The sequence below is a fragment of the Cygnus atratus genome, chromosome 6, assembly GCF_013377495.2.
Source record: "Cygnus atratus isolate AKBS03 ecotype Queensland, Australia chromosome 6, CAtr_DNAZoo_HiC_assembly, whole genome shotgun sequence".
NCBI lineage: Eukaryota > Metazoa > Chordata > Aves > Anseriformes > Anatidae > Cygnus > Cygnus atratus.
This window is the reverse complement of record NC_066367.1, coordinates 14767536-14778569: the sequence shown is the minus strand read 5'-3', so window position 1 is coordinate 14778569 and position 11034 is coordinate 14767536. Positions and strand designations below refer to the sequence as shown.

General features: G+C 42.9%; 1 protein-coding gene across 1 annotated transcript in view; it reads right to left on the bottom strand.

Annotated features, from left to right (window-relative positions):
• Positions 1–4717: 4717 nt before the first annotated feature.
• The window catches only part of PIKFYVE (phosphoinositide kinase, FYVE-type zinc finger containing), a 62497-nt gene continuing 56180 nt past the window's right edge, over positions 4718–11034 (bottom strand). The window contains 3 exon segments of the mRNA XM_035536742.2: positions 4718–8384; positions 9289–9363; positions 9927–10188. Coding sequence (XP_035392635.1) covers positions 8269–8384; positions 9289–9363; positions 9927–10188 — 453 coding nt within the window. The 3' untranslated portion in view covers positions 4718–8268.

The window sequence follows — 11034 nt, the reverse complement described above, 5'->3', positions numbered from 1 at the left end:
TTTTAATAAAAAGCACATGCTACTTCCTTCTATTTTAGTTGAACATACAGGTAACTACTATAAAAAGACAAAACTACACTCATAAAAATATCCGACACACTGACTTATTATTATAAGGGTTACTTACTTTGAAACACAGGATTTGGGTTAAAAATCAATAAAAGCTAATTTTTAAGATTTCATTCTGTATCATAAGATCTTTTTGTAAAAAATAATAAAAACTTTAAGCTAAAAATAACATGTATAGATTATAGGAAAGGCTTCAGTACAGAAAAGAGAGCTGTAGACTGCAGGTTTCCAAGCGATTTTTCCAAATTTGGGGATGGTTTTTGGTTTTTTTCTTTGCTAGTTGCTATTTCTGACAGTTTTCAGGAGGCAGGGGGAAAAAAAAAGCCTTTATTCCTAGTCAAAGCAGGAGACCTTGTGGCTGGCCTTGTACCTTTCCTTCTCATTTAACTACACATGCACAAAGAAAGCATAATACACAATCAAACACAAAATAAGTGTGTGCTGTGCGACAGCTGGCATAGTACATATAGTTTAAAATACAACCCTCATTTTTCTGACCACATATATTAACAGAAATGGTATCTGTCCTCTCTGAGGTACATATTCAGCTACTACAGGACATCAGTCCTCCACCTCTTCATATGTAGACTAACAGCACATTTAGACTACCTGAAAAACAATACGGAATTCTTACTAAAACCATATCTTCTCTTCCAGTTTTGCTATCCTGTTACGTAATTTAAACAAACATACAGCCAGTCAGCCTTTGTACTAGAGGTTTATTTGAAAAACTAAATTGGATTGCCAGCAGGTGGCAGCAAAGATTCAGTCTTCTGCGGCCCACCAGACCTCCCTGTTATTTTACAAGCCAAACGAAACCATCTGTCATCTACTGCTGTAACTATACAGTAGCCAACTGCTTTTCCCCTTAGATAAACCTTTTCAGCGAAGAGAGCCTCCTAACTGCAGTAAGCTTTCAAGCCATACAGGACATCCTACTACAAATTCATATCAAAAAGTAGCATAGAAATTCTGTTTTGAAGGCTGGAAGTTCATGAAGTTTCTATCAGAACTGTAATTATAGATCATTTCAGGTAATCAAAGGCTACATTCCTGTAGTTGCTATCTCCTAATTCACATACTAGCATGTACCATTTTTACCTCAGAATCACACCCATAATTTGAGATGAGCTACCACTCTGCTCAGGCTGCATGTAGTTCTCAGCTCCACAGTATAAAAAGGATGTTAAAGTACTTGAAAGAATCCAGAGGAGGGCAGCAAGGCTAGTAAAAGGGCTGGGAGACACACCCTATGAGGAGAGGCTGAGGACCCTGGGGTTGTCCAGTCCAGAGAAGGAGGGTGAGAAGCGACTTCACCCCTCCCTACGGCTCCCTGAGGAGAGGAAGCCCAGAGGGAGGTGCCGGTCTCTGCTCCCTGGGAACAGATGGCAGGACACGCAGGAATGGCACAAAGCTGTGCCAGGAGAGGAACTGACTGAGCACGAGGAAAAGTTTCTCTACTGTGCAGGTGGTCAAATATTGGAACATGCTTCTTAGAGAGGTAGTTGGTGCCCTATGCCTGGTAGTATTCAAGAGTCACTCAGAAAGCCCCCTCAACAGCAGGCTTTAACTTCTGTTTAGCCTTGAAGCGGTCAGGCAGTTGCACTAGATGATCCTTGAAGGTCCCTTTTATCCAAACTATTCTTTTCTAAATTGGAAGCAAGCAGCCTGTTCGAAAAATCAGCACCATCTGCTGCTTCTCCTCTAGGAAATGTTTCTCATGCAGTGTCAACTCAGAGCTGGACACAGCCAAACTTGTAATGACAATATTTATAAAACATGCTCTAATCAGCCAGAGAAAACTCAGACTAAAGGTTCTCACACAAAGACCACAGAAGCCAGGGGAAAACAGTCACAAATTTAATAGGCAGACTATTCAGTCTCTAACATGTTTTCAAACGGACAGCCAGGTCCAGCCGCCGTGCACAAAATGCATTTATTTATCATGCAGAAAGATCTCACTGCATTTTGTCATACACATCTGCTCCCTGGTTCTATTTTTCTGTTGCAATTTAAGTACTGTTTTACTCAGGTGAAGGCTGGCAGGCAGTCCTCCTACAAATACCTTCTAATTTCAACATCTTGAAGTCACCTCAAGTTCTTTCCACCCAGGTAGCCTTTCAGCTCTGCAGTATGTTATTTCAGGGTGGCCTAACAAGAGCCTTTCCTCCTGCCTACCACAGACACCAGCAGTTTCTGCCCTGATGAGAGAGGAGCAGGTAGCCCTCATAGGCAGCAGTGAGAGCTCTCCTTAGAAGAAAGGCGATCTTCTGCACCTCCCATGGGTACAGCTTATGGTGGGGAGCAAACTACCACAGCAAATCAGCTCTGTGTCAATTTCCCTATCTCCCTGTCCACTTAGGTGTTACCTCACTCCTTAGAAATTAATGACCATATTTAATCAGATTTAGCTAAATCAAATTAAAACAACACTGCAACCTCCCCCTCCCCTTTTCCCACAGCTCAGCCTCACCCACTCCCAACTCCTCCACACACACACCCCCCAGCAAGCAGTGCAGGGGAAGGGGACTATGGTCAGTGAACCACAATTTCTCTCTGCTGCTCCTGCCCCCTCAAGCTTTTCACCTGCTTCAGTGTGGGCCCTCTCCACTGGCTGCAGTCCTTCAGAAGAAGCCTGCTCTAGTTTGGGCTTTTCACAGGTCACAGTTCCTATTAGAAGAACATGTACTTGCATAGGCTTCCCCACAGGTCACAGCTTCTACAGGAAAAGCCTGCTCCAGCATGGACCCTCCATGGCTACAGTTCCTTGCAGGAGAACCCACTCCCACATAGGGCCCTTTGCAGCTGCAAGCGTGGATATCTGCTGTGGTGTGGTCTCCTCAGGCTGCATGGGAAAACCCTACTCCAGCACCTGGAACATCTCCTCCCCTTCTTCTCTGCCTTTGGCATTCACAAGGCTGTTCCTCACTCTTTTTCCCTTTGTTGTCTTCTTTAAGTGCATTTTCACACAGGCACCACCAGCTTTGCTGATGGGCTCAGCTGTGCCCTGCAGAAGGTTCATTGGAGCCAGCTGTGACCACCACATGGCAACCCTTGGCCACCTCCCACAAAGGTCATCCTGCAGCCCCCTGCAGTTAACAACCTTGCCAGGGGCACTCCATAGACCAGTTCTCTACCTCTAGAAAGCAATCAGCCTGTTTAAGAAAAAGAAGATTTAAAAAAGTACTTCAGAACAGTAATTTTCACCCTTCTCACCCTAGTGCCCCTCTCCCTGACTTCAGTGTAACCCAAAAGAAGTTTTCTTAGAGCACTGTTGGGATGAATGGCCTAGAAGTGTAAGATGGGCGAGGAGGATGGGATCAGAACAGAAGACTAGCAAGGAGGATTTTAAATATGCTCAAGTGACCTTGAAGCTGGGAATGCATAAAGTCTGGGGAGCAGCAATGTAGAAAAAACATAACTTATGTCTGCTGTTGTTTATGCTTGAGCTCCAGGCTTCGGTACAGGAAAAAAAAAAAAATCAAAGAAGCACAGGGAGAATCACAGCATGGTGGTAAAAACTGTGCCTGCACAGTAAACAGGCTTTGATAAAAACAGGTGAAACCAGCAGGCCAGCAGTCTCCTAGGATGGACCCTGTTTAGTGGTTCCTGCATTCTCACTTGTGTGCCTGTGCTCATGTACCTCTGCTCAGGTGCTGCTTCGGGGATCCTCCAGTTGGAAAGGTAATGAGAATAAATTGACTCTTTGCATTTTAGCTGAGTCTGGTTGTTCCTGTTGCCTGCCTGTGCTGACTCACACAAGCACAAATTTACCTTTTACTGAATATCGACAGTCATACCTGGAAGGACTGATGCTGTTTGGTCCTACACTTGTTAGGCAGCTGGACTTAGTTCCTTTTGCATCAGAGCTCTATCACTGGGATTCATTGTGAACAACCCAAGAGAAGCCCCTCAAGTTCTGCCACTCAACCTTACAAAGGAAGCACCGCCCTAAGTTGAGCATCCCACCTTTTTCCTTGCTCACACACCTGTGCTGGGACAGCTTCTGATGCAGTTTCATACAGCAGTAGACAACAGAAACCAAACTCACCTGGAAAAAGTGAGGATGCCATGTAATGGAAATAAAATCCCTAAGTTTCAGATTTTGAGTTTAACACAGTCTAAGAAACAACAAGGCCCCTTTCCAGATCTAATCACACATCATTTTTAGCTGTAAGAGGAAGTTATTATATACTAGAAACATGAAGCAACCCAGACAAGCCATTAGCTTTCAAACCTCCTTGGATGATCATTATTATGAAATCTTATCCATTGAAGAGAAAACTACAGAAATACCTGGAGAACTTATAAGAATGCTCCACCTCTTGGAAGAATCGGGCCACAGAAACATCACCACCTGGTGGACAAAACTGGCTCCCTGTCTCACACAGCACTATGTTGGAAAGCAGCTGGGGAGAAGAGCATGACATGTTATTAGCACATTCTATAAACACTGACTAGGAGAGCTGCCCAGAGGTCCTGCTACATCAGAAGATTCAAGCTGCAAGGCAAAGAGATGACAAACATGCTTACACTGCATGCAAAGCAGGCAACCTCCAGCAGAGCAAGCACAGTGCTTGGCCTCTGATCAGGAAGGTGGGATTCTACAGGAGACATAACTGCTTCACCACATGGAACGGACCCAAGTATATTTTAGTCACTTTATTTCCATTTTTATCTATATACATTACATTTTGATTCTCCAAGTAGTCAAGGCAGTTACTCTCAAATAGTTTAGTACATCAATCTTATAAAATACAGTTGAACCAAGGTAGATTAGAAATACATACATTATGATACATGAAGTGCTTTGAATAATGGTTAGTCTGGCCTCCTGCTAGTGAGTGAGTAATTTGGTTTTGGTCATTCTCACAGAGGACAGCCCACTCCACAGGTAACTCCACCTGAGCCCAATGGAGCTCCTTAACTAGCAAGAGTCCCTCATGTGCTTTTGGGGAACAGAATACAGCCCTGGGCTACTGCAAGGCAACTTGCTGTCTACACGACTTGAAACAAGTCATTGCTTCTGAATGGGACAAGATTTAGATGTTTGTCACACGGCCTCGGTTCAAAACAGACGAGCCAGTGCAACTCTGGAAAAAAAATGCAGTCTCACAGTGCATTTACAACTGGATTTTGCTTATGCACACATACACTACACCTGCATTACAAGGAAATAAAATGCTCTAATCAAAGGGCTTATTTAATACCCAGGCCACTCCATTAAGACATCCTTAGGCATGCTGCAGGGACACAGGCCTATCAGCCCCACAAGAAGGATCTATTCTGCATGAACTACTGTTCTCCTTTCAAGAACATCAGCTTTGTAGCAAGTGAAATGCCAGGACAATTCTTAACATAAAAAGGAAATGTCTGGGGGGATCTATTCAATTTCTGGGACTTGAAGTAGGAATGCTTCCAGCTTTAGGTTACATGGCACCCAAAGATGTCCCAATTCCAGTTAATGCTACTGTTTCACCCATGACTAGTAGTTTGCTACCTACTCCAGGCTGGTCAGTACTAGTCTATGAGCCACATCCTGACCAAAAGTTAACTGTTGATTCCAGCACAAAATCTCTCCAAATGCTATGACTTCAGCCCAAGACTGCAATTCAAACAACTGGGCTCTGCATTCACAGGCTGCAGAACAGCTGGCCAGAGGGGAGGGTTCTCTCATTTTGTCCAGTGGGAAAGGCCTCGTGCTATTACAAACAGGGGAACATAAACTACAATCGGATGACCAAGTTACTTTACAGCCAGCTGCTTGGGACTCTGGAAGACAAGCACAACAGCCACATACCACTCTGGAGTAAGGATTATTGGTGATAAGACGGCTAGCAAAGCCCAGCTCTGCACCAAACTAGTGCAGATGCCATGACACTGCCCATATTCATGGTCCATCATCCACTGCACATATTAACTAAAGTGAAAGATAACAAGCTGCTGTTGGGTCACGTTAGATTTCGGGCAAGTCAAGTATTTTCCCTACAAACTTCAGGATAGGACGGAGAAACTCAACATGTAATCTTTAATGGAGAACAGAACAGATTCAGGCTACATGTCAGGCTCTTTCCTGAACATCAGTGGACCAAGACAGAAGGCAGGAGACACAAATGACTAGCGTTGAGCTGATGGACAGGTTGGTTCCTCATTACACAAGGCCCTACACAAATAACCAACCTGGGAGCACATTTCTACACAGGAGATGATGTGTCCCAGGGGTAATCAGCTTCACCCAATGCCCTGTGCTGAACTGGAATGATTCCATGCTAGAGCGAGTCAAGCAGAACTGTCGTCTTTCCACAGCACACATCACTGCAGCCTTCCACACTGCACCCCCAGAAACAGAGATTACATTAGACAGAGGAAGCAAGAATACTTTCGTTTCTGCTGCTTCAAGGCCAGTACTTTTGCTCATCATTGGAAATGATGGTGGGGAGTAGGAAAGACTTCTTCCAACATGAATGACTATTGTCTTCCAGCAACTCAGACTTGAACTGCACTGGTTGTTTTCAGAGCCAACAATTCAGTTTTCACTGTCCTTTCCTTTCCCAATGCTGCCCAGGTGTCACTCCTGACCAGAGCCACCACCATCTGCTGCAGAAGAAAATACTGAACACAGGAGGAGTGAAAAAAATGCACCTTTCAATCCATAGCTACAGTGAAGATGGAATTACCAAGCAACTGATCAGAATGAGTAAGTGGTCATAAAGAGCTATACTGTCCCAGACTCCATGTCTGAAGTCCTTTCGGAGACTGGAAGGACAAGGACAGTATTCTTGCTTCTCAAACTTGCATTTAAAAAAAACAAAAACAACGAAAACATAACTCTTATTTACTGGCCTATATTATACTGAATCTAAAAAGTAAACTTGTCACCTACAAAACAGGTAAAAAATAATAAAAATGGAAAGAGGTGCTTATTTTCATAATGTAGAGATTCTCAGATCTCTGCACATCTTATCCATCATACAAGATACTTGTTAGTTCAGGTTTTTTCAGAAGAATACATTCATCTTATTGGTGCAAAAAAAGTCTAATACTGCTGAAGAGAGTTTTTTCCCATTGGAATAGCACAGTGTGACGAGATCTGGATGCTTATTCTCATCAGCATGTCACAAACACAAGAAAAGTGTTCTCCTGGCAAAATTTCACCATGAGGTAAATACATTGTTTCAAAGGCTTTAGGAAATGAAACGGATTTTAAGTGATCTGCTGGGAATAACGGTTTCATTAAGGAGAAAGTTGTCAATCTAAGGCTGCATGCATTTCATCTGGCAATTTGGTGCCTTCTATTAAGGGAAGAGTTAACCAGTTTCATAACTATAAGTAATTGAGCCTTGTTACATAAAAGGGTATGTTTTAGTTACCTGTTTCCAGGGAGTTGGGCAATATTTTGATCAAATTCCTGTTTAGGATTGAAGGGATATGTTTGGGGTTTGCAGCATGCTGATCACTGACAACCCATTTTTATGGGATTCAGCTAAAATGAAATTAACAGAGACAGAGCTGTACTGCACTATTAAAAGATGTAGTGATTTGGAGAGTTATGGCATAATTGTGGAGCTGCCTTAAAAAAAACACAACAAAACAAATCCATGCATGCATACTTCCCCATCCTCAAGTACTGTTTACAGAACCTAGTAAAAAGTGAGGCTACAGAGCATAAGCAGGACAAGTTATTCTTGGATCCTAAACAGGTCGACTACAGATCACTGAAAAAAAGCCAAACTTAGGAATTAACTTCATTCTTCTCTCACTCACCTTCATGGGGTGGGGAGATATTTCACATTTGCAGTACTACACATCCACTACAGAAATGTGAGCTGTTCATATTCAACACCACTTAAGGAATGCAAGACTTACAGAGATCATGTACTTCTACACCACCAGAACTGGATAGTAGGTTTCAGTGCTCATACATGGAGATAGCACCACCTTCCATACTGACACATGGAATGTCTCAATCAGCGCTCTTCAGTGGTACCTTACAGCTTAGATCCTTAATGAGGCTGGCTCACCCATCAGCCTCCAAGAGAGGATTAAAGTGCAACAAGCAAATTTCACACTCTGCAACATGATGCACGTGGTCAGTGTAGACACGGAACTGCAATCCTCTTGCTTACTGCTGGGCAGGCCACAGGAAGAGTAGCCTGTAACATCATTGTCCTCTTGTGCTTTCCCAATATGGGCTTTAGTTTAGCAATTCAGGCCCAGCCCTGTCCAATGGTCTGGCACCATCAGGAAGTACTTATCCATAGCTTCACAAAACCTGGTCCGGTACAGTTCTGGAGAGACCACAGTTGGCATCTTACCTAATGTGCAAGAGGCAAAAGCAGTTAGAAATGGGCTAAAGAGTACACTGCAGTACAGACAGGTTTCACGTGAAATTACAGCATCAGATGGTACAACGATGAAGGCATACTGTACATGGAACCAACAAGTATTGTTAGATTTTATTTACTTTTTAAACATTTGGGAGACAAAAGAGATCAAGGTCTGGATCCCTAACAGTGAACTGAGATCCACCAAGTTGGAGAAACTAGGTTTTTTACACCGGTCCCAATTGGTTTCTCTTCTCTTGTTTACATATCTTTACAGGCTTTCCCGCAGAGAAGCAAATTTCTCCCAGGAAAAATTTAACTCTGTGGACATGCTCTTATCTTCTCCAGATGTCCAAACAGTGAGACCAAGTGTTACCCTTCCTTTTTTTTTTCTAGCCTTCCTACCAGCACATGGCCAATACTATGCAATTCTGCACAAGTACTCCTCTCACTTCCACAAAGGGAACTTAGCTCCTCAAAATCTGGGTAGCAGTACTCAATCATTTGATAAGGACTCCTCCACACCAATAGTCCAGAAGAAAACTGATTTTCTAGACTCAGAAGACTTCTTCTGAAACCAGGCAGCAAGGACTTTTGCTAGCATGTCTCTGCAGTTAAGTTTTTGTGTGAGCACCGGATAACGACAAAACGTAAGAGAACAGTGATATATATCTCCCATCCCCAGGCTTTCAAGTACTTAAAGGGTCTCTCATAAAGGCAGGTCAATGCATGATTTTTTCTGAAATTCTTTATTCTTCCCCTGCTCTGCACATCTTAATTAAAAGTGTAGCAATTTCACACAGTGGAGAAGTTGTAGGTTTACTAGTGCAGTTATCGGAAGCTTCCAGGTAAAAAATAAACACGATCAAAAGTCTTTCCTTCGTTCTAGCCTTACCTTGTCCTCCCAAGATGCCAGTTGACTTCACCACCATTTCAAGTTTTTTGTCCCAGGTAAAAGTGCGAATATAATCTGTTGCAAGAAAAAAAAATGATCCACACCAAAACATGTCATATCTGCTATAACACAAGTAACGTGTTCTATAACGTATCTATTCCTCCAACTGGGAGGACACAGTAGGCTTCCATAGACAGGACTTGGGTGCTCTCCCAGCAAGCATTTTCACTTTCCAGATTGAGATTATTCATTATATTTGGTTGGGGTGAATATGATAGCTCAAGAGTTCAGGAAGGTCACTATCAAATCAAACAAACAAACTGCCCAGGCAGTTAAAAGCTTTAAGCATTATTGTAGCCACTTGCAGGTTCAAAGTAAACACTTGCCACTTCATGGAACGAAGGATCGGAAACATCATAAATAACCTTGAGTGGAAAAGGGGGCTGCAAGGAAAAGACTTCCCGCCACCACTCTGAACACCCTTGACAGGTAAGTGCAGTATTCCATCAGGGAGAAGACGAACTTTCTTGACACACATCTCTGTAGTGGTGGTGCAGTTCTAACAGTACTAAAAATGCCGAAACCAGAAGAAAGCAGCGTCACTAGCTGAAAGCAAGCAAAAGCAAAAGGCAACCTACCAATGATCCCAACAACCAGCTCATTGTTGGTATCATCACGACCCACCAGCAGGGAGTAGTCTATGATGAGATGGCTGGAAAGGAACTGGGAATCACTGTGTATGGAAGCTCGCAGCACAGCCTTGCAATGGGAACGGATGTACAAAGGGTTGTCCCGGACCATCTTCAGAAGGTTCTCATCCAGCAGGACTACATCACAGCTCTCCTTCCCTGTGTCTGTTTTAACATTTCTATTCCGGAGGGAGCCCTTTAGGTCAAAAACCTGCAAATGGAGAACAGCATTACTACTTTTTTCTTCAGTTTTCTGTGAGGTTAAAAACCTCAACATGCCTGAGTGCAGTGTTTGAGCAGGCTTCACAGCAAAGCAACTCTTGCCTCCTCAGTAGGGAGAAAGACAGCAGAACACAATATTTTCATACAACTAAGAAATTAAAGTTTCATCAGCAGACAGTAGCATGTAAGCCTACATGAAAGCTCTGCTACTTCAAACCACAGTTTTAGACAAGTTATTTCACTAATATTTAGCCTTATCTAAGCAAAAAAACTTGTGTCCTTAATTTTAAGATGTATGGGCAAACTCAGCTTCCCAGTCAGCTTATTGATTCAAATGCTAACAGCAAAGGCACTGAAAAGGGAGGTGGGTCTTGCATGAAGCACTGTGTAACAGGGGTTTGCAAGGTTAGAAAGAGACCACAAAATCACTTCGTTGTAAAGGACCTCTGGAGATCTCTAGTCCAATGCTTTACTTGAAGCACATCCAGTTAGAGCAGGTTGTTCAAATCAAGATTTTACTAACTCCACGGACAAAGTCCACAATCTTTCTCAATTCACTTCTTCCCATAGCCATCCACTATTTGATGTCAAGTATGGGGAGGGAAGGTAGAAAGAAGTGATGCTATATAGTATTAGATGCAACATTTGTTTGAACTTCCTTTTCAGCATTGATTCTGTATTTGAAGCGAATTTTCAAAGTCATTTTAAGGTTTCCATTCTATTGCCTCAAAGGCCACTCTCCCTTTGCTAAAGAGCAAGGTCGAACTCAAAACCTTGTGGTTCAGGAAGAGTGGGTTAAAAACGTTATTAGTTTCCCTAACTTCACAGAAAGCTC